Genomic DNA, 24067 nt, shown 5'->3' on the forward strand with positions numbered 1-24067 from the left:
GGTTTCGGGTTTTGTGTGCCCTGTTGGTGGGCTGGCCAGGTAGAAGCCCCTAGCTGACTGTATAGACACTACATTGTAAAATGAGGTTGATAGTGCTTGACTTGGCCTTGAAGATTGTTAAGAGGGTTAGCAGTTGGTCTTAAGGTGTCTGGTGAAATACTTGGCCCTTAAGAGGTTTTCAGGGTTATCAGGAAGAGTGTGTAGGGCCATTTAGGATGTTAGGCATCACTGAGGCCAGTGTAGCATTTTGTTTGCAAACAGGCATTCCATTTGAGAATTACCTGGGAGAGCTGTAGTCAAGGGTGACGGGGTCTTCTAATGAAAGAAAACATGTTTATGTCATGCTTGAGCTTGATGGATTTGGACAACGAAAGAACATTAACTGCACCTGCAGGATGGTAGCAGACCTCCTTCCTGATAGAAATGAGAGAAAGCACTTCTGATGTAGAAGCTGATGCCCATCCCTAGAGGGTGGGAGGTCTTGATCACCTTTTTGAAAGAATCAGGAGTTTCTGTAGTCATCATTAGAGAACGAGGTATCTTAAATATGTTGATCTGAGAAGTTACAGGCTCTTAAGATCTTACATGTTCAGTGATATACTGCAGTTTTGTTTTCCAGGTTTCATTGAACTTTGACTTAAAAGTATGTCAGTATCCTTTTTATATGGGAAGAGCCAACATCCTTCCATTCATGACAAATATCATGAAAGGTCAGGGCAGTTTTTGCCTTTGAAACATTGTAAAGATGATATAATAGACAGCAATCACTAATTTTAATAAGTATACAAAATAGGTGTGCATCTTGCTGTCATAAAATGTTGTAGCAAACTTCCATGGACCTTTTCTGTGTTGCAGAGAAATAGTACATCTCTCTTTGCCCTTCGATCCTTGAGTGGTCATGAACCCCTCTGCATGCTGGGTCAGGGAGAATGCCTGAGCTTCTGACCTGACATCCAGTGTGTACACTGAACAGCCCAAACTCAGCCCTCGTTTTGCTGCTTTTATCTTTTTTTAATCTTCACCTGAGAATGTGTTTATTGATTTGAGAGAGGGGGAGGGAAGGAAGGAAGGAGGGAGGGAGGGAGAGAGAGAGAGAGAGAGACAGACAGAGAGAGAGAGAGAAATAAACATTGCTTCTCGTATGTGCCCTGACCAAGGATCAAATCTGCAACCTACACATGTGCCCTGACTGGGAATTAGGCCTGTGTTCTTTTTTTTTTTTTTTAAGATTTTATTTATTTATCTTTAGAGGGGAAGAGAAGGAGAGAGGGAGAGAAACATCAATGTATGGTTGCCTTTTGTGCGTCCCCTGCTGGGAACTGGCCTGCAGGGAACCTGCCTACAACCCCAGTATGTGCCCTGACTGGGAATCGAACGACGATTGTCTGGTTCGCAGGCCCGCGCTCAATCCACTGAGCCACACCAGCCAGGGCAGGCCTGTGTTCTTTTGGTGTATGGGATGAAGCCTCAACCAACTGAGTCACCCTGCCAGGGCTGCATTTATCTTTCACTTGTCCCTTGGCTTCCCTCCATCTTTACCAAGATTGTTTTTTAATCCTTTGACATGTGATGTCTCTGTCCAGGCCTGTGTGTGGATAAGGTCCTCTGTCTCATGTGCCCTAAGGATTATAGGGGGGTATGCAGCTTGTTCCCTGTGGCTCTAATAGAAAGCTTGTTGCCCTTCTTTCTAATATCCCACCCACATTTCATATTGACAGTGAGGGGCCTGCTGACGTCTTTGACAAATTTTGCTCCCATTGTTTTTATAATTTTCTTGTTTTATATTGATCATGATGTGTACATAAGGTGTTCAGGTGCTAGCAGAAGCCTGGCACAGAGTAGTAGCTAAGCATTTGGTAAATGAATGAAGGATAACTGAGTTATTTAATTGTGGAAAAGACTGGCTTATAAAATAATTACCTCCTGAATAATGGAGTAATGTGAGAAGCAGCTCCAAATAGGATTCCAGGTTTGGGTTGGAAAGCTGTACTAGGTGGTTTATAAGATTCCTTTCTACCTTTAAGTCGGGGACCTGACACTCTTGAGGAAAGGAATCTCTTTTGTTTAAAAAAAAAAAAAAGAAAAGAAAATAGATCTGGAGACAAGTATAGTAGTAGGTAGGATGTAGTAGAAGAGCTAGGATTTGTGCCCAGGTCTGTTGCTCTCAAGTCCAGCTCTTCACACATCAGGGTGCAGTCATGCACATCAGCTTGCTTGCTAAAGCCAGCTTTCTGTTGTGACGTCATCATTGTGAACCTGCAGCCTTTGCTCTTGTTTTAGTAACTATCCTTTTAGTGTTGGGAAGAAATAGCATCCCAAGACCTTGGGAATCCCCAAATTTAGAAATACTATAATAATATAACTTCTTACATAGTCACATAAAGCAAACATTTTACATGGCACCTCTTTTTGAGAGTTAATGTTACTAAGTAATACGTGTATGTAGAGATCAACGAGCTGCATTAAATCAGCGATTGCCGGGGTGTGGAGTGGGTTTGCTTCTGAGTGTTTTTTGGCCTCTGGATTTGTGGAGCCAGGCAGAGCTGTAGGAGTCACTCCCTCCGGCAGTGCTGCCCTTCCTTCCTCTCCTTTCCCCTAGAAGCTGAGAGTTTGTTAGTGGCTCAAGTTCTCTCTTAAAATATACCGTTTGAAAATTTAAATTTTAACTACAGTTTAAATCTAAGGACCCGGTTGAAAGGAAACATGCAGTGAGTAGTTTTCCTTGTGTGGGGAGGGGCTGACTAGGTGAGTGGGAGAAGGTTTATGCCAATTGTGCCATTTTTTCATTTTTTTCATTGTGCTTATGAACCAGGATTGTTTTTGAAATTTGGTTTTAGTTTATGATGATAATTTTTATATGGATCAAATCTTTAAAAATTACCTAATGTTTCTTTCCTCACATGTAGATCTTTTATTCATTTTTAAAGGGCCATCACTGCCATGTAAAATAAAACATGACATCTACTGAGATTTGCAGTATAAGTGTAACTCTTTCGTAAAATCAGCGATACTAAGTGCTCCTTTAATGGTGGTAAAACAAAATGAGTTTCTGTGTGTCTGTGAGGTACCGAAATCAGTCTTCCTTTGTTTTGCATTGCTGTAGTGCTGATAGTTCGGGAATTGTCTCTGTGGATTGTCTCGGGGATTGCCTGATGTCCTCCTTCTGTGTGGCACCATTGTTTGACTGGACTTGGTTCTCCACGCCTTGTGCCTCAGGGAGAGTTCATGCTGGCTGAGCTCAGGCGGGGCTGTGGAGTAAAGACAGCTCTTTCTGTGAGGACGGCACGCATTTGCTGGTGTCCTGCCTTCCTGTGATGGAGCTTTGGCAACCTGGCTCTTAGGTCTCATGGGGTCCTGCAGCAGCCAGAGTTTGCAGAAGTCAAGAAAGGGAAGAAAGGTGATGACCGGAGTACACAGACGTGCTGCTGAGCATAGGGTGGAGGGCTGTGTGGCCTCCTGACAGAGTGGCCAGTCAGCGTCAAGCATGACTCACTTAGCCAAGTCTTGGTCCTGCCTTGGTGGAAAAAGCTAAGTGTAACTTGGATTGTTTGGAGTGGGAGTAGTTGGAACTTGTCGTTAGCACGTATTTGAAGATAATGTTTGTGACTAGTTGTAGAAATGAACCAACTGAACTGCCTTAATAAGTGTAGCTTTTTTGACAGGATTGCTTTTGGTACATTCTCGTGGAAGCTTCTATATCTGCTTACTGTGATTAATTCTACTATTAAGGAAACGCCATTTTTTTCTTCCACTCATAGTAGTGATGTTTTCTTGTAGAGTTTTCCTTTTATGTTACCCAGGAACTCTTTTCTCTTTTATAAAGTAGGTGTTTAGGTTTTCAAGTGTGCTCTAACTAGTGTTGCTATTAATTCCTAATGTTTGTTAATTGAGACATGAAGTCATATATATTAACCTTTGTTTTAACATTGCAAAAGGACTTTTCATTGTACATGTCTGTGACATTTTTGTTTATTTTTAGTTCAGTGATCCATTATACTTGGCTTACTTCACGTTATTTTTGAAGGGTAAGATCTGGTTTAAGTATAATTCTCCGATGATGCAGTGGCTGGTGTTGCACTGTGTTCTCTGTCCACTAGTCCTTTGGTATTTGTATCTAATGAGTATATTTCTTCGAAGGAAGGCATTGTAATCATAGGATCAGCACCCAGACTCCCCCACAAAGGAACGAACTCTGGAGTGGCCCCTCCTCCCTCTGGCTCACTCCACCAGCCTTCTGTGAATAGAGCCATTCAGGGCAAAACCAGTGTTCAGTGTCAGAGTGAAAGAACCTCTGATTCTCTGCGAATTAAATAGTGTAGTATGTAAGTTATTTAATCAGGTTTGCATTTACTCATGAGTGACTGTAGTCTTTCCTCAGAATACACAGAAAACAGGAGTAAACACAATAATCCATGTGGTATTTATTAATGCTGTAACCTAAGTTTTTAGCTTAATGAGTACTTTTTTCTTAAGTGTTTAAACATACATTTTGATGATCAGATATGAGGAGGATAAAACCTGAGTGTGATAGCTTTGTTCTGTAAAGTTTTTTGTATGGTTAATGTAGAATGACTTGTTAGTTTTGGAAGACAGAGCGCATGTTAGTGCATGCAGCAGATCTTCAGAAAAAAGAACATGTACCGTGATTTCCTGATTAAAGAAGGTGCTGGCTCTCTTAACAGAGGGGAATAGAAAAGATAGTTGAGGAAGGGGTTTCACTTTCTTTACTCATGTCAGGTCCCACAGGAGCCTTGAGTCCTGCCCTTAGTCCGATTGCTAGAGAAAGCACCGTTGGGCAGTGTAGTGTCAGAGAAACCTAGGCTCTCACATTCTGCCTCTGCTATTCGATTTGGGGTAAATTACTTAATCTCCCTACACTTCGGTCTTTTCCTCTGAAAAGGGCATAGGTTTTGTGAGGATTAGAGAAAATGTATGTAGAGCACCTTGCTCAGTGCTGGGAATATAATAAGCGTCAGTAATTAGCCTTAAGCCTGCTTGTGCATCCCGGCTCTACCTGCAGATTTCAGTACCTTCTCACCTTGTCCTGTGAGGAGCCTTTGCTCTTGATGATTACTAGTGGAAACAGGCTCATGCTTCAGTTCAGCTGTTTTGTACTTTATATTTAGCTCTCGATTTTTAGGAGTTCAGTGATTTTTGGCTAAATTTGCTACATTAATATAGGATACCAGGAAACATTTTAATTTTAAGGTTGATTTATAATTAATCTGCTGTCTTTAAATAAAATACAGGCATACTTCAGAGAATTTGTGGGTTCAGTTCTAGAACACCACAATAGAGCAAGGATTGCAGTAGTGAGTTGTGATCTTTTTGCTGGTTGAGGAGGGTCTTGCCTATAGTTAAACACACACACACACACACACACACACACACACACACAAAACCTCTGAAGCCCCATAAAGAGAAGTGCAATAAAATGAGGTGTGCCTGTAGTGGCTATTTAAAGGTTGTTTTATACTTGGTAGACCTTTAATTTTTAATAAATATGTGTAGGATGATCTGAGCTCTCATATTTATGATGGTCTGTAGTTGCAAGAAATTGATTTAGCTTTCCTAGATGTAGTCAAGGAAATGAGCAAAACTTCATTTCTTTTTAGTTGAAATATACTTTATACATATTAACATGCATAGATTGTAAGGTTGCAGTTCAGTGCGCTTTGACAGGTATATATGTCTATGTAATAACTTCCCAAATTATGATCTACAACATGTCTATCACCCCAGAATTTTATCTCATGTCCCTTTCCCCCTTGTTACACCCCCTTGCCCCTTTTTTTGATTTCATTTCTGCCATTGTAGATTAGTTTTGCTTGTTCCTGGACTTCCTGTAAATGAAACATGCAGCCCTGGCTAATACGGCTCAGTGGGTAGGAGTGTCATCCTGAAACCGGAAGGTTGATCTCTGGCCTGGGGGCAGGCACCTGTGACTCCTGGTCATGGTGCGTTCATATGGGAGGGAGGCAACCAGTTGATGCTTCTCTGTCTTTCTTCCTCTTTCTCTAAAAGCAATGAAAAAAAATGTCTTCGGGTGAAAATTTTTTTAAAAAAGGAATATCCAGGATATGCTTTTTGTAAATGGCTTCTTCTGCACAACACAGTGTTTAGAGATTCATTCATGCATCTGTGCTTTTGTGATTATCAGTGGTTTCCCTCTTTATTTATAGGCTTGGCATTACTTACCTGATGAAGGAATTCATGCTAGCCTCATTCTATATATGTCTGTGTCAAATGCTTGGCAGTAAGACGAAGTCAGTGATATATAGCTGTGGTAATAGTAATTAAGTGGCAGTGAACTGTAGGTATCGGTATGATATTAAACACATTAATATTACATAGAAGCAACAATGTGAATTGAACAAAAGCTCAATGGTGATGAACTTCTGAAGGTTTATAAATCTTAATGTCAAGTAATACTTATTCATCATTTATTGTAGGTGCTACAGAATATTTTGGAAACAGAAAATGAATATTCTAAAGAACTTCAGACTATGCTTTCAACCTATCTCCGGCCATTGCAGACCAGTGAGAAGTAAGTTAGATGATCAGTTGGGTTAATTGTAGAGTAGTCATCACCTTAGGTGTTCCCTTGCATTTTCTCAGGGCAGAGGATGAAGTACTGGAACAGAATTTAGTGTACTAGTTTGCCTTAGACATAAGCAGTTTGTTTATTAGGTTAAAACTTTAATGGGGCATTGGGATGGGAAAGCGGAGGAATATAAGTAAAACTGTTTACCTATTTTTACTGTTATTTTTCTTGGCTATAGGTTAAGTTCAGCAAACACTTCATTTTTAATGGGAAATCTAGAAGAAATATGTTCTTTCCAGCAAGTGCTTGTACAGTCTTTAGAAGAATGCACCAAGTAAGTAAAATGCTAAAATTCACAAAATTCAGATTGGTATGACAGTTATTTAAAGGATTAAGTTTAACATAATTTTAGAAGTTACATTTCCAAAGATGGAAACTAGGTTATTTTGAATTTTTTAGGTATATTATCTTTTAATCATAAGAGCTGTGTTTTACATTATCTAAATTTTACCTTAGTGGTCTTTAAAGGAGGCATCTGTTGACTAGTCAGAGAAAAGAAAGGGTTTCACGTGAGTATGATTTTTAAGGTGTTGGGGGAAGTAGGTGATGACTAACTCCAGTGGAGAAGAGGGTGGCATGTGAGAGAGCACGGAGGTGCCAGCGGCTTGGTTTTCTGTGTGCCGCCATGTGCTCCACAGGGAGGCGTGTGCGCACACACCCTTGGGGGCCAAGGCTTCCCAGCCTCATCTTCCAGCGTGTGTGGTTCCCGGCCCGAGGAAGCCAAGTGGTTGTAAAGCACTGCACACATATTGTGCTGTTGAGATCTGTTACACACGTAATGTGCTGTTGAGATCTGTTACACATGTAAGTGTGCTGTGGAGATCTGTTACACATGTAAGTGTGCTGTGGAGATCTGTTACACACGTAATGTGCTGTTGAGATCTGTTAAGGACTTAGTTTTGTCCCGTTTCCAAATGGCTAGGGGGCAGGTGTGTTCCGAATGAGCGGACAGGAGATTTTTATTTTCTGTGTGACTATTTTTTGTTCTTTGTTAACAGCAGATATTAAAGGATATTTATGAAATGCCTGCTGGATGTTGGATGACTTAAAGTCAGAATGCACATGAAGAGTTTGAGATTCTCATCCATCAGGTTATATTGATGTTTATTTGTGGGCTTGATAAAGGAAGGCATTGTGTTTTATTTTTGTGTTCTCTTCAATTTTGTAGTCACCAGAAGAACCAGAAAGTTTTTTTCCTCGCTGGTTGGTCTCTGGTTTTTCTTCCAGGTTTTTGCCTATGTCTTTCTCGGTCTTGGAAGTGGTGAGAGTCTGTCTACTTTGCCAGCAGCTCTTTAAATTGGTAGCAGTTTGCCATGCTGCAAGGAGGTTTGCTCCCCTGCCTTTGGCTTCAAGACCCCATCGAGGCCTTTCATGTCGGAAACTGCGGCAGTGAAAGCTGCTTGTCAGAGTAACGACACACTAGCTCAAACAGAAATAGACGGTTTTTGTTTTGCAGTATTTTTGGTTTGCATAAAATAACATTACTTACCTGATGATTAAGAGGGTAGTTTGAGAATCACTTTGCTTTCCTTTTGGTGAACAAAGATCATTTGGCCACAATTTGGGGTCTTTGCAAGAGGCTAGTCTGTTAGGCGCATAATGGAATAAATGTTTGCTTCTCCTTTCCTACTGACTATAGGTGATGTAGACTAAATAAATTAATACTTATGTAGCACATTTTACAGTATCTCTTGTGAGCCTCTTGTCAGCCCTGTGAAATGGGGTAGACATTACTATCTTTACAGCGTAGATGTAACAACTGAAGTTCACAGTGGTGAAGGAATGGTAATGGCAAACGGCGCCAGATGGTAGACCTCAGTCCTTGAGTATAGCTAAGAGTTCACAGGCAGGAATTCAAATATAAGTGATAGTTTGTTTAGAAAGTTCCAGAGGTAGAAGAAGTGAGCCACAGAAGTTTCTGTTGGACAGAGAGGCCAAGGCAGCAGGCAGACAGCAGAGATAACTGGTGTGCTGTGTTTGTCCTCTGACAGGCAGCTCTTGGGATGTGGGGGCACATGACTTGCATCCCACTCAAGTGTGTGGTATTTGTTGTTTGGTTTTTTGGTATATAACTTGAGGTATGTTGCATGGAGCGGATGTGACCCACTTCACCACTCCTCAGAGTGTCTTGGGGTTTTCATTTTCTGTCTTTCCTCATTTTCAAGGTCCTTCCTTTTCCTCCTCTTTTGCATATACTTCATGCTTCTCTTGGCCCCTGTCGTGCCACTCGGCTGACAAAGTATATCTGAGTTTAAATAATCGGGTACATCTCAGTTGTGTGAATGAAATGTCTCATGGCTTCCTTGCTGTTGCTTTATGTTCAACTGTGATACATGGGGCACCATTTCATCAGAAAGGTTCACACAGGTTTATGAATGGTTCTGCCAAATACTAACAGATGACAGTCCTTGGCTATCTGGAAATGGGTTTTACAGAACGCCACCACTGTGGAAGACTGTGAGGGAAACGTACTCATTTTGGAGCAACATTTGGAGAAATGTGTTTCATGGTGCTATTAGAGAACAAGACAGTGCCTTATTCTTTATATTCTTAGTTATTTACTTTTTGAATTTTAACATGTAGTAAATTTTCAGTAAATAGATGGCCTTAGATTATCAAATCAATAGAGCTTAAGGAAGAATTTACTCCTCTAGGGATAGTTTTTGAGCAGGTTTGTTGTTTGAACTATTTTAGTTAAAAAACTTTGTGATTTTTGAGTTGAGCTGATTGAGAGGGATATTGTGTTACTAACTGATGAAAGCAAGACTAAAGAAAGGACTTAAAATAAGGGAGTAAGTTCCTTTTGGGGTGCGCGTGTACCTTCTGGTGAGGGGGTCGGACAGACAGTTGGCCATCCCTGGAATCACATAAGGTTGGAGGGGGAGATTTGGGAGATGTAATGCCCCACCCCATCCCATTCAACCCTGTGTGAAGAACTGTGGCCCCGGGGGTATTTGCCTCTTACGTCTTAGTTTCCTCATCTGTAAAATGGGCATAGTAGAGTATACAGTGAGCATTAAATAACAGTCAGCCTGGCTGCCTGGGCTTTGTTTCTTTATGTCAAAATGTGCGTTCTTCCTAATTCTGCAACACTCGCCCTCCCATTCTGTTGGAGCCATTTGTGATTCATAACTAAATGAAACACTAGTTTTCGATGTCTGTGGGTGAGTCGCTGACATTCTTGAAGGAAAGATCAGCTTTTCTTCAAATTGAAAGAAAAGCTGTTAGTTTTAATGTCTGCCTAGATTCAGACTAATTTAGGACATTAAAAGAAATATGTAAGATATATGACTTTAGATTTTACTATCTTTGGGCAAATTGTTCTGTAGAAGACAGTGATAAAATTGTGTTTCCTTCTCAGTTTTTTCTTTGCTGTAACATTTAAAAAAAAAACTTCACTGAGGATATACTTACTGATTTTTAGGGAGAGAGAAATATTGATGTGAGAAAGAAGCACCAATTAGCTGTTTCTCATACGCCCCCCACAACCAAGGACCTAACCTGCAACCTAGGTATATGCTCTGACCAGGCATCAAACCCACAACCCTCTGGTGCACAGGACGATGCTCCACCCAGCTGAGCCATGCAGCCAGGGTGGCCAGACCATTTTTGGAGATAGCTGATAGGTAGTTGACCAGCCATGGAATCATTTTGGAACTAGAGAACACTGTAGTGAGTCCAGTGATGCAATGAATTGGTATGAGAATTCAGTCCTTATTCTAAATTTTATTTTTTAGGGCGGATGTTTTTATTATTTTCCTTCTAAAACAGCTGGAGGGAAAACAACTCATTTTTAACCACTAGCATAGTTAAAACCATCATTGTCTATATTTGGAGTGGTAGAAAGTAGCAAAAATATTTTTAATCTTATTCTCATCAGGCATTAATTAGTTACTTGGAGGCTGCGTCTGTCATAAACTAAAAAGTCAGGAGAGTTTCACTTGGAATGTGAAAGAAAAAATGACTAAGTGTGTAGGAAAGAAATGTTGGGAATGACTAAGGGAGCATTGTACATGGTAATTTGAGGAGTCAAGAGTGATTAGAATTGTAGAAACTTTCTTTTATGTTTTTATCCGACTTGTTTTCTTTTCTCACATGGTTGCTCCTGGCTCCTTCTACCCGCTGCCTAGATCTCACACCTCTGCCCTCACCTCTTCTTGCTTTTTGGTGGCCACCATCCTGAGCATCCAAGCCAGCTCGTGATTCCGCCTCTTAAATCTGACTTTCTAGATCTGATCTCTTGATTTGTGTTTTCACTATCTGCTTGATATTTTCCTGCTACTCTTCCCAAGTTTTCGTGTCTTTCAAGTCAGATCAGCAGGAATCCATGCCATTGTCCTTGCCTTTCTTCTCCCCTGGTTACCAACCTCCCTTCCCCCACCTTTTTTTATCCTTATTTTGGTTAAAGACTCCACTGCCCCCTTGTCTGTTCTTTTTAGAAACTCCAGGTGCCAGTTTAAGGCTTTCTGTCTTCTTGGCTCTGCCCCTGCGCTGCCCTTGCATGAACCTCCTACCCAGGCTCTCCAGAGCCTCCCGTTGGCCCCTATGCATCCACCTCTCCATCAGCCTGGCTCTTTCTGCAGGGGGCCCCATTCTGTCAGCACTCCCCTCGGAAGCTTTGCATGGCTCCCAGTTACTCCTTTACTTATTCACAGCAGTGTTTTGGAAACCTGTTTTTAAGACGTTTGAATGGGACATCTTGTGGAGGTAAAAGCTGATTTAGAAGATCAGGTCCAAAGTTTTAATATCTGTGGTAGTCCCTCAGGTGGGCTCCTGTCTGTCCAGTGGCACCAGACTTCTCTCTTGTCCCTTCCTCTCCTTGTGCCTTAGCTCCGCAGGAAAGCCTTTCTTTCTGTCCCGTGGGGACCCAGAAGTGTGGGTTCCTGCTCGGTTCTCCCTGCCGTTCCCTTCCTGTGGATTTACTTTCTTCTCCTCTTATTAAAAACTGTGTGTTCTTTCAGACCCAGTGAATACGTATCGCTTCTTGTCACAGCCTTCTCTTCTTCCCTTGCATTTGTTTACATGCATGTTTGGGATTTCAGTTGCAAACTCCTTTTCAATGGGTTTTTAGTTGCAAACTCTTTTGATGTATAATAGATATAAGTAGACTGAGTTCCCTTATTGAATAAAATAGTTCATATAGTATATACTAAAGTATTTAATTGACATTGAATAACCACATTGATTTTGTTCAAAAGTGAATTTTAAAGCTTATCTTAGTATATACATATATTCATTTTTATAAATACTCTTTGGACAGTAAAATAGTACATATTTGTTTTAGATTATTGCCAAAGTGCAGATTTAAACAGGAGGATGTCACTTATTTATTTTTTGGAGGCTGTCATTTTAAACTGTCTAAATAATAGCAAGCCTGGGGGATGTAGAGATAACAGTTGACTTTGGAGAGCAGTCTCACCTGGACCCAGAGCACGTTTCTGAGCCTGGCTGTCCTTATTCAGAAGCCAGGCGTAGGAGTGGAGCTTATCTGGAGATGATTTGGGCTTACTTGTACACATTTGTAGAAGCAGGTGCTGACCTGTGTGATTCAGATTGTAGGGTTTACCTCCTGTGTGTCAGTACAGAAGGCAGAGTCCGCCCTCTGCCCCTGGGTTGCCATGCACTGTCACTTGGGAAGCTCCTAAATAACTCTCCATAATTTCCTTATGTGTTTAGATTGCACGATCCCATAGAAACATGATTTCAAAGCACATTTCCAGTGCCAGAATGTTATAAGTCCAGGAATTTAGAGAGTGACGGCAAACCAGTACCATGTGCAGGGAACACAAGCAGTTGACCCCGGCAGGGAAGGAGCTCAAGAGGCTGATTACTGGTGAGAAGAGGACTCTGGGAGGAATCGCAGATTCTGCAGCCTTCCTGGGGCTCTGGCATGCTTTTTTTTCCACTCCTCACGCAAGGACATTTTTTCATTGCTTTAGAGAGAGGAGAGAGAGAGAGAAACATTGATGCAAGAGAGAAGCATCAATTGGTTACCTCCTGTACCCACCCAGACTGGGGATCGAACCTCCAACCTAGGTAATGTGCCCAGACTTGGAATTGAACCCGCATCCTTTTGGTTATGGGACAGTGCTCCAACCAACTGAGCCACCAGCCAGGGCAGCTTTGGCATCCTTGAAAGAGTTTTCTGTGTTCAGGGTTTTGATTCCCCTAGAGAGGACTGTCCGTAGACTGTCTGAAGCCATCGCCAGGGTGTCTGCTTGGCTGTGGTCCCCAAGGCCTCCAAGGCCCTCCCTGAATGGGAACCTGAGGCTGCTTACGTAGTCTCTTCTCTTGAAGTTGCCCATCAATCATGGACAGACTCTGCAGGCTTTATCAAGAACACTGAAGTGTACTGAGGTTTGCCCAGCCCGTAGTGATGATATCTTCATGTTGATCTTAGTCTCCCCTCTGAAATCTGTAGTGCATTGTGCACTGTGAACATTTTATCTAGGTAGCAGTAACAGCAGGAGTAAATGTGTTAATGAGAGAAAATTGCCTAGCACTTTTAATGATTTCTCAGAAGCATTATCTGGGATTTGTTCATTTTCACTTTGGGAAAGGAAAAAGTCCCTTGGGACACCCCCTTGTGTCCTTTGCTGTTACTGCGAAGACTGTAGACTGGATTGTTTCTGTCAACACAACTGTTACTAGAGCATTGGTAACACCTGTTGTCAGACCATTGACGACACCACTGCCATTTTCAGATCTTGCCCGTTAGCGCTACCAGAAGGCCGCAGGTGAAAGTTGCTAGCAATAACAGCTCTGTGAGCCATTTGTTCCTTTGTACCTGACCTCAACACCATGTTGCATACCCTGCCTAAATATTATCATTCTCTGAGAAACAACCTCTAGAAGCACAAGAGAGAACCAAAATGAACATTCTCAATTTTAATTCTGTTATATGCTGCATCGATGATCTTTGTACAGTTTGCTTGCTTGTTTTGTTTATTCAGTGATCCTAGATGGTATCATGTGTGAGACATGTTAGCACATGACCTAGGCTCCAGTTTTAGGATGACTCATATAAGCTTTCTGAGTTCCATCTGTTGGTGCCATTTAGTGAGTATGGACTACAGTGGCTTTATAAACTGTAAAGCCGTTTATATGGTGGTGGCAGATACAGTGAATTCTTGCAGAATTGGTTTGAGAGATAATAAAACTCTAGGGCCAGGCTCAGTGGGGCCAAAGGAAGAAAGAAAGAAAACCTTATTTAATGAAGTAATTGTTCATGTATAAGCCATGCTAACATATAACTTAATTTTAATTAATTGATGAAATATAACAAATGAAAATCCATTGATTTAGATTTTAGGTACATTTTCCTTTGAATGTACCCTTGAGCTGTGGTATTATTAGACCAGATGAGAAGTGAAATCATAGCGCAGTATGTGGCATAGCACTGAGCAGTGTTATGCAATCATAACAATTTAATCACTTCCATGTGCACGTCTCTGACAGTGTTCTTCTCTTGTTCATAAAACGTTGTTATCCCATCTCTCCAGTTACCTTCAATCTTCTCAGCTAGGCAGTTGGGGTTTCCTGGTAGAGCCCTCCCATTCTAGAAGCCAGACTACTGTTTTGCTGTGTCCTTGAGTATGGACATCACCTGCTCAAATGTCAGTGTGTTATAGTCTCAAAACACTGTGTCTTAGGTGTCTGGATCCTGATAGAGAGCAGGCGGTCCAGTGTGCAGCATTCTTGCTGTGTGCGATGACTGGTCTTTGTGTGGCTTAGAAAAGGGTGCCGGCCTCTGTGCTGCCTCCTGGCGGAGGGTGTGTGCTTCCTTTTCTGGGCTGGCAGCAGTTTGTATCTCACAAAATTGAGGCATTGTTGGCTGTTTTATATCCCCCTTATTTTTGTTCTTGTTTGATATTACCCACAAAGATTGCAGCCACCTTTAAGATAAAGAAAAAATTACTTACTCTTTTTAATCTGTGATTCCCAGTGCCTGAATAAATAGTTGAAGTTTATTTGTTAGGTCAGTGACTATCTTGCAGATAGAACTGTGGCTAATTCCTGAAGGCTATTTAAAAACCCTCTTAGAAGATCACACTTGGAGAAGAGTCTGCTCACAGTACTGATGTGAGGTTACTTTGACTTCAGATAAGGATAAATGAACTAAACAGTACAACTCCGTACAAGCCTGTTCAGGGCTAGATGGTTACTGCATTAGGTTAACGCTGTTGACAGCTGAGCCATGTTCTGTGCCAGAATTACTGTGCCTTGCCTGCTCTTTTTCTCAGGATAGCAATGGTGATAATTGCCTTCATTTTGTTGTTTGCCTGGTTTTTTCCCTCTACCTATCACTAATTTATTTTTGGCTTATGTTCATTTCTTTCAGTATGTTCATATATATTAGGTACTTATGAATTTTAGTATTGTTAGAAGTCACCCTGGACCCTGCTGGCTTTCATCTGTAACCTTGCTGCATGGTCTTGGGGTCTCCCTTGACTGTCATCTTGCATTTTACTTCCATGGTGTGAGATGCTGGTGTCTTCCTCTCTTGTTGCTGTAGAGCCTCATTTCCTAGGAATGTCCCCAGGAAGGAGTGCTTGGAAGGCAGTTAATCCATGTACATACTGATTATGATGCGTGAAGACAGAATTGTCTGAAGTTATTTCTGTTTCCTGTTTGTTTGTTTTTGTGGTCCACTTCTATTTTTTTTCAATTGTTCAAGTACAGTTGTCTCCATTTTCACCCCACCATAGCCTCCCCGCCCCATTATCCCTCTCCCCCTCCCCTTTGGTTACTGTCAGTTTGCTCTTTATTTCAGTGTTTCTGGTTATATTTTGCTTGCTCGTTTGTTTTGTTGATTAGGTTCCTGTTAAAGGTGAGATCATATGGTATTTGTCTTTCACTGCCTGGCTTATTTCACTCAGCATAATGCTCTCCAGTTCCATCCATGCTGTCACAAAGGGGGTAGGAGCTCTTTCTTTTTCTGCTATGTAGTATTCCATTGTGTAAATGTACCATGGTTTTTTTTTATCCACTCATTTACTGATGGGCACTCAGGTTGCTTCTGTCCACTGTTTTAATGGCCAGGGTTGTTGAGAAGTCCCAGGCCAATTCTAATTCCTAATATTTTTGTGTGAAACTTGTGTTTCTCCCTCTCAGAGCCTTTAGAGTCTGTCGTCTCTAGAACTCTGAACTCTTAACTCTGATGCTGCTGCATTTCATTTGGGTCATTTTGCATCCCTCCTGCTGGCACTCTGAGTTCTTCCTGTCTCAAGATTTGTCTTTTAGTCTGCTAAGTTTAATGGTCATTTCTTCTATTCTGTTTATTTTGTTTTCTACAGCTGGAATTTTTATCCTGATGTGGAACTGCTTGTCCTGATCTTCTCATCTTCTCTTCCTTGTTAATCTGGGAGATTTCAGAGCTTCATTTTCCAGATTTCCTTTGACTTTCTCATTTGCTCTTTCATTTTGATTTTTAGAGCTCCTTTATTTTTATCCCCAGCGTTCTAATTTTTAAGGTATTAACCTAAGATCATCCAAACCTGTAGAGAATTTGTATTAAAACTTACTTGAGTCAAACCGAGGATACACCTGGAAGCAATATCCTGTCAGCAGACTGAGCTCAGTGCTTTTGGGAATAAGAGTTTGTAGTTTGTTTTTATGCATTTGAAATTAAGGAGAGAACTAAGGAGATGGAAGAAGGCTAGGTGGAAATTGGATTACTGTATAGTTAACAAGATTACGTGCTGTCCTGAGGGTGGTTCCACCTAGGTATAGAGAAAAAAGCGGACAGCTTGCTTAAGGAAATACAAACCTTTTACTAAAAAGACAAGAGCTGTGTGGGGCATGACTACCCACCGTGGCCTGCCCGGTTAGGAATTGATGGTCAGATCACTCTGTGAGGTACTTCCCATAGAGCCCCCCTTTTTCCCATCCACAAAAGCATCCTTTTCTTTTTTCGTATACCTGGTGTTATTTCTTTCAGGATTAATTAAAATTTCTTTTGAATATTTTTCTGTTTCCTGCAGACTATCATATTTTTCCCCATTCGTATTCCCCATCTTTTGCCCTTTGTCATTCTTGTTAGATTTTTTTTCCCTAAAGTGTTCGGTCATATTTCTGTGTCTTCTAATAATTAAGATTGTGCACTAAACACTTGAGTGGAAGTGCTGGTTGCGGGTTGAAACTTGACTGTTTTGTTGGGGAACTCCTGGTGTTACTATTTTTCGGTCACTTTTTCTGTGGGTCAGACTCCTTCAGGAGAAGAGAAGGCTCTTCAGCTTTCTCTGCTTTGTAGGTTGTAATCCTTCCTGTCAGTGCTCTGTCGTTCTGATGGGCAAAGGAGACCGGGGTTGGTCAGTGTTCTTTTTTTCATGCTGTTTTCTAAGGACCCCTGCTCTGAGTCACTGCTTGTATGCTCAACCAGTGACCTTCTGATGTGCAGAAGTGCATGTCTTGCTGCCTTGCAGACCTTTACTCAGCCATGTCTGTGGCTCTCCTGCTGAAGGGTGGCCTGATTGCTGGGGCTAAGGTGTGGTCTTAGAGTGGGGTTTGCCTGTCCAGTTATGGCCACTCATCATCTGCTCTTCAGCTTCCAAAGTGGGTTCTGATTATCTCTTTTTCTGTTCTTTTTGTTCTTGTCAGTTTATGCCTTCTGAAGAATCAAGCCAACCATCATAGTGTGTGTTTGGGAAGTAGAGGGCCTGATAGATGTGCTCGGTGCCCAATCTTCATCTGAAGGGAAAGGTGGCTTTTGCGTCTTTTGTGTGCCTATCTTGATGCTACTTTGGTAGAAAAACTCACTAACCAAATAGCCACATTTTATAATTCTCCTTGTGTTATGCAAAATATAAGACATCTATTTTCCTCACTCCTCAAAGAAGCCTGGACTTGGGGGTTTGTAGCTCTGCTGTGCGCAGGTGCTGGCATCTGGATGCTGGAGAAGAGGTAGGGATTTAGTTCCCTGTTTTGTAGCAGAGCAGCTTTCAAGGTAGGTACTTCTCCCTGCTATAACCGTGCTGTGAACAGCTGTATTCTGGGATTTGTGTCTTTTGTTTTCATAGGGTGGTACACAAGAAGGAGGTCCTTCTTACTCAAAATAGTCTGTATTTGTTACTTAGCAATTTCCTTCTGCCCGTAAAATTTAGGATTATTTTCTTTGTGTTGTATGTCTCCAGGTTGCCTGAAACTCAGCAGAGAGTTGGAGGCTGCTTTTTAAATCTGATGCCACAAATGAAAACCTTGTACCTTGCATATTGTGCCAATCACCCATCTGCAGTGAATGTTCTCACAGAACACAGGTGCGTTCACGTAGACACCTTACCTGAAGGGAAGGGACTTCTTGGGGTACCCTCCAAAACAACGCTAATATTCACTTGATTATTCAACAATGAAAATTTTAGTTACCCCTTAAAATTATTGCCTGAAAAGTACTGGTAATAAGTCTTTGCAATGCATATTAGTATTTTTATAATAGAAAAGAATATTTTTTGAAGTCTCCCCTTCAGCCTAGAACCCTTTGGACAGTGAGTTGAAGGAGCTGGTAAGATTTCTAGAATGTAGCTGCAAGCTAAATCCAGGCTACCAGAATCATGTTTCTCTCAGGTCATACAACTGGAAGTACATGAGACTGCATTAGATTTGCTTTAGGGGAAAATGTCCCATTTCAAAGTTAAGATTGGGTTTTATAGGTTAGATATATTGAACATTAAATTGGAGACCATTAGCTTCAGCTTTTTGACCTGAAACAAAGTTGAAACACTTGAAACAGAACATACAGATTTTCTACCAGTTTTTTAAGACAAGCCCATCCGTGCCTGGTTCTCGAAAATTGTAGGAAGACTGGGGAGCATCGCAGTCATGAGCAGATGTCGGAGGGCGCAGAGGCACAGACTGGTATCTATAAGTGCTTTAGGAAAATGTTTATGGTTTCTTTTGAGAACAGTTCAATATTTATTAAACTATAAATGGAAAAATTGTTTTAGTAGCGTGAAGGTAAGTGCCACTGTGCTTTTAATTCTAATATTTAACTTCCTCTTACTCTGAATATTTCAACTTAAAACCTAGACACTCTTGGTATAAGCAAGCATTGCTGAGCTGTTTAGAGATTGAGTTGAGGTTCCAGTGTAGTGTCCTCATGAGTATGAAAGCGGCGGCAGGGCTTCTGGATCAGTCGCCTGTTCGAGCCTTGACTACAGCTTTTCAGCGGGTGGGCCTGGGTCACCTCACACTTCTAAAAGTATTTCATAGGGTTATTGTAATCCTTAAGTAAAATATGAGTGAACTGATCGGAAGTGAACGAACATGATAAAGGTCCTGAAATGAAACTACAGTCTGACATGGTGATGAAGAAAAGGGACCTTAGTATATACAGTGTCCGACAGAAACAGAAAAGCTAAAAGACACCCCCTCATTACCTCACCCTGCCTCACCTTCCAGGAGGGCAGGCTGTGGTAGCGTGCACCTTGCTGAAACCATGAAACCTGTATTCAGTTACACTCTCTGCTGTCTACTACTGGGGATTACAAATTAAATGAAATTTTTACAAAAGTGAAGTGCAAGGATTAAATGTGTTTCTGAAAATTTTAAAGGAATTGTTGATGCAGCGATGGGGGAAGGTATACAGAAAGTAAATAGAATGTGAGGGCAAAATTACAATCATTTTTATCTTTGCCCTCTTTTTTTGAGGGATTGATTCTCTAGGATTGGGTTGGAAGTATGGAGGGGGGTGAACAATTTTAAGGAACAGTTCTAAGTATTTTTCCCGTGAAAGTTAGGATCTGTCCTGAAGACATTTAAAGTAAATTCAGACTGTTAAAGTTTCCTAAAGTAATAGTTTCAAGGGAAATGCTTACAAGTATGTGCTGTTTATCCTCTCTTCTGTACTGTTACTTTAATGACTGCACCATAGCTAAAATGTAAGTGTAGCATTTCCCCAAAATAACAGGGAAGGAATACAGATAAGTATCTGAGGGGGGAAACTGCCTCCATGTGGCTTGTCCCAGTGTTGGGAGGTGGGTGGATCGAGGTCATGCTCTGGGAGTGTGAGCCTTCAGAGTAGACGTGGCAGGTTGTGCTGCTGCTCAGGTGCCCTCCTAAAGTCTCTGAGCAGTGAGAGTCCCCACTCTGTTCACCGGTCAGACCCCACTTCTGAAGTGTAAGTCCATGAATTGAGACGAGGATCGCAGTTGGCTGGTAGCTTCTGTCAGCAGTCACCGCTTTTCATTCTGGGATCTTCACTTGTGACCACTTTCCTGCTTCCCTGCATTTGTTAAAGTGTTAAAGCTGCCACACTAATGGATAGATTTATCTGTGTTTATGTTTGAATATGTTTTTTAAGGATCGATTTAAGTATAGTGTTTTGAAGTTTAAGGCGTATTTGCAGCCATAATGGGTTAGTTTAAATTCTTAGTGTGACTCTTGCGAATGCATTTATAGAACCACCAATTCTAGAATTATAACTCATGTACTTTTGGCATTATCATGTGATAATGATAGTAGACATCATATGTTAATGACTGCCTATTTTGAATGAATTGTGGGTTTCATAATTTAGTCTGTCAAATGAATTTTGTTTTTTCCAGCACTTTAATTGTTACTTTTTTCTTGGCTACATAATAGTTCTCCTTATTTGTGGTCCTTTTTTTTTTTGCCTTCTTGCAGCCCACAGTGTCGTTTCAGTAAAGACAGCAGAGCTGTACTGTGTAAGGATTGCTCACATCAGTGGAAGTTAAGCTGAAAGGGCCATTGTTTTGTCAGAATAGCTGTAACTGTTTTGTTTTATTGTACTAAATTTTTTTAAAAAATGAAAGTAACCTATAAAGATTTATAAAGTTCTGTTTTTTCTTAACCGTACATGTTCTGGCATTTAAAAAAATGTCATGAGTATATTAAAATAAGTTACTTTTGCTTGCAAAATTTTTTCACATTTTAAGTTGTAGGGTTTTGGGGAGGAGGAGTAATAAGAATAACTTAGTTTTGTTAATTTTTCTTTGCTGTAACCGTAGTGACAAAATTTAAAATATAATTCTGGAATATCAAAAATAACATGGATAGGCTTTTCTGTGATTTTTCTCATGGTAGAAAAGGCCCTGCATGGATTATATTTAAAGGATTTAAAATGTACTTCTGGTACCATGAAGTTTCATTTTGGGGGGATTTTGCTTGATGAACTTTTCAATAATTAGAGAAAAGCATACAAAATATAAATTGCTCCTTCTTAAATTTAGCATTTTGCTCTACTCAGGCTTTAGGGATTGACAGAGTGAGTAATATGAGGAGGAGCACGTCTGAGTAAGGATTGATGTGTGAGGAGAGCACAGCGAGTGTGAAAGACAAAGCTGGCTGCTGTGGTCCGAGGGGCCAGACCAGAGACAGAGCACCTCCTCAGGCTTCGGGGCCGACCGGGGGGCTCATCCATGCAGCCGGCAGTGAGAATGGAGGTAGTGGCCCTCACTGCGAGTCCTCATCTGTAGACGTGCGTAATAATACTTGTGTCACAGGCCCAGAGCGCTGTTTACCAGAATCATGTTCAGAAGCATTTGCTCCAATGCCCCGCTCGGAGTGCTTGTCCCATAGTGTCTCTCCCTTTTCTGCGTTCTTCTTAGTGACCATTCTCTCAGCTGCTCTCACTTCTGCTTGAGCTCAGCAAATGGCTGGGGTAGGTGGGAGAGGAGGCTGCAGGTAAGAGTCAGTTTAGGAGCATTCTTCACTTATCCCACCTGTCTCTTGTAAGGAAGGGAAAATGGAAAATGATGATAAAACTGTGCAAACAGGTATTCCAGGTTACTGTTCAACGCTTTTAAGTCACCATGACCTCTGGGGTAAACACTAGACTAATCCACAAGGTTCTGAAATACCACTATTCCCAGTTTCAGTAATCCTAGCCCTGTGATTTTCCTGAGAAAACCGTTCTTAGAAAGCACAAAGTTACACACAGAGATGTTGAACTGTGTGTTGACCGTGAAAGCAAGCACGCCCACAACCCTAGAAGTAGTCTGACAGCTTCTGTGGTGGTAGCATTTTAAATTGCATCATCATGATGGCTCACAGTAAGGAAATTGTAATGAAGCCTTATTTCTTACAGACATGACAAAAGGTTTATTATTTTATGTGTTAAGTTTTTTATAATTAGGCTTATGTTTTTCACTCTTTTTATAAGTTGCTTTGATTTCGATAATATGTTCTGTTTGTAGATGTATATTTAAAAAGTTGATATTAAAAATATATGATGTATTGGTGGTAGATAGTTAGCAGGTACTATTAACAAATTACTACTGTATTTCTTTGTGCAGCCAGAAATGCACTCTGATTTTAAGTGCAGTGTACCTCGCTTAACCAGGCCACCTGAGTTTTCACCTGAGTTTAGATAGAATAGTCTTCTAAAGAGGTTTTACATGCTTAAGCAATGTAAGGCTGGTTTCTTAGCGATCCATTAATTTGTTTTCAACCTGATATTTGAATCCTTATATTTCTAAGTTGGTTTAGTTAAGTAAAATGATTTCTCCTTTAGATGATCAATCGAGGATGAGGTAATGGAGGAGTATCAATATCAATTCTTGTTCTCACACTTCTCCACATGGAGTGATTTTTGGTTGAACCATAGGAAACTTATATTCACCAGTTTTCAGCTAGCACTTTCAAGTGGTTTAGTCTAAATATTGTACATATTTTATAGGAGCCCTTAGCGTGTGGCTGGTGTGTTCCCAGAAGCTTGGGCAGGGGCCCAAGTGTAGCTGGGTGGGGGAGCAATGGCACTGCTCTTCCCAGTGGGTGACATGGGGACACAGAGTTCATGCTGTCTCTTCCCAGTGGGCGCCCTTTTTTCCTCCCAGCCTGTCTGCCCCTCAGTTTCCCATGTCTGGAATGACACGTGCAGCAGCAGTGAGGAACACAGACCCAGGTCCTCGCATGGACCCCAGACATCATCTTTCCTGCGGTGGAGAGGCAGAAACACAGAGTTTCAGTCACTGATGTGAGTCATAATGTGCCAGTGACAGCTGACTCTCTCTCCACTCCTGCCTTTCCTGCCCTCGTTCCCAACGCCAAGGCTGCGGAATTGGGCTGCCCCGGGGCAAACGTAGTGTTCATAATGGTAGAGGCCTCAGGAGGGCATTGTTGGCTGTAAAATGTACACGAATAATAGTGAAGTTGATGGAGAAAGAGTAGTAGTTAAATATTAAAAAGTTCTTTTTAAGCTTTTTAATTTTCTGAATATGTAGTCAGTTTCCTCAACACTAAATAAATGGAGATAACTTTCTTCTTTGTATATTGTATGGATTAAATGAAATGATGGTGTGAAAATACTTTGGAAATTCTAAAGCCTAAATAAGTATTAATGATTTCATTGTGCCACATCGTACACTCTGAAGGTTGGAAAGTCTTGTTTCTCTCACAAAATGCTTTCAGGTACAGTTCATGTAGAGGCGTTTGGTGGACTGATAAGCATCTAAAGTGTTAACACCATGATTCAGTTTATTGTAGTTTTAAAGTCTCTTTTCTCTCATGTTTTTTATCATCTTGAAGTTGCCAGATAATTGATATCTGTTCTAGCTCTAAGAATGCACGCTGGCATCTGGACACTTCTATGTGAAATTGACTTGCTGACATGGTCTTTCATGAGTGGAGTTGCATGGGAAACCATGTGTGTTCTGTGTCATGTCCAGTTGTTTTTGCTCACAATGAGAGGAATAACATAAACCTTCAGGGGTTCCCCTTTGGTGTTTTGAAATAACCAGCATGCGTTTGGCTGGAAAAGTAGTGATTTTAGCAGTGTTAAAGATATCGTTATATTTCATATTCTTGGTGATTGCTAATGGGGATAAGAGAATGTCTTCATGCTGAACTCTTAACGGCGGTGTCTTACTCTTTTACTGCTGGCTGCTTGTTGCTCAGTGAGGAGTTGGGAGAGTTCATGGAGATGAAAGGTGCCAACAGTCCGGGGATTCTCGTGTTGACCACCGGCCTCAGCAAACCATTCATGCGCCTGGATAAGTACCCCACGCTGCTCAAGGAGCTTGAGAGACACATGGAGGTACTGCTTATCACATGTCTGTCACTTGGCATCTGTTAGCCGCTGTCAAGGAAATTATTATTGATGATTTATCTTAGAGGCCAGAACCAATAAGAGTTTACCAAGGCTTTTAATTCAGTAGGTTTTCAGAATGATCTTGTTAAATACTGAGTGTTTTTCTTCTCATCCCAGATCCTTTTTCTCCTCTTTCACCCACTGCTGATGATAGAAAGAGTTCCAAAACGTAGAAAATGCTAATAGCGTTGAGGAGTCACATCAGAAACATTTAGCTACAAATATAAAATGCATAAGTTGTAGAGTAATATAATGTTAAAACTATCATTTAATTAAGGGTACATATTATCTTTTTTCTGAGTAATAGGCTGTGGGCCTTTCTGAAATTTGGATTCGTGTTATAGTCTAGAGTGTGGTGAACTTTTTCTGTGAAGGGGAGGCAGTTGGTCTCCACAATTGCTCACCTGTTGCCAAAGCAGCAG

At 41.1% G+C, this 24067-nt stretch overlaps 1 protein-coding gene across 7 annotated transcripts in view; it reads left to right on the plus strand.

Moving 5' to 3' along the window:
* The window catches only part of ARHGEF7 (Rho guanine nucleotide exchange factor 7), a 137545-nt gene that overhangs the window by 79134 nt on the left and 34344 nt on the right, over positions 1-24067 (plus strand). For all 7 annotated transcript variants that reach the window (XM_053659946.1, XM_037137670.2, XM_053659943.1 and 4 more), the window contains 4 exons: positions 6453-6547; positions 6783-6878; positions 17737-17859; positions 23453-23591. In XM_053659946.1, the coding sequence (XP_053515921.1) occupies positions 6453-6547; positions 6783-6878; positions 17737-17859; positions 23453-23591 (453 nt within the window). The remainder of the gene's footprint in view (positions 1-6452; positions 6548-6782; positions 6879-17736; positions 17860-23452; positions 23592-24067) is intronic.

The sequence above is a fragment of the Artibeus jamaicensis genome, unplaced genomic scaffold, assembly GCF_021234435.1.
Source record: "Artibeus jamaicensis isolate MK-2021 breed Jamaican fruit bat unplaced genomic scaffold, CSHL_Jam_final scaffold_833, whole genome shotgun sequence".
NCBI classification, from domain to species: domain Eukaryota; kingdom Metazoa; phylum Chordata; class Mammalia; order Chiroptera; family Phyllostomidae; genus Artibeus; species Artibeus jamaicensis.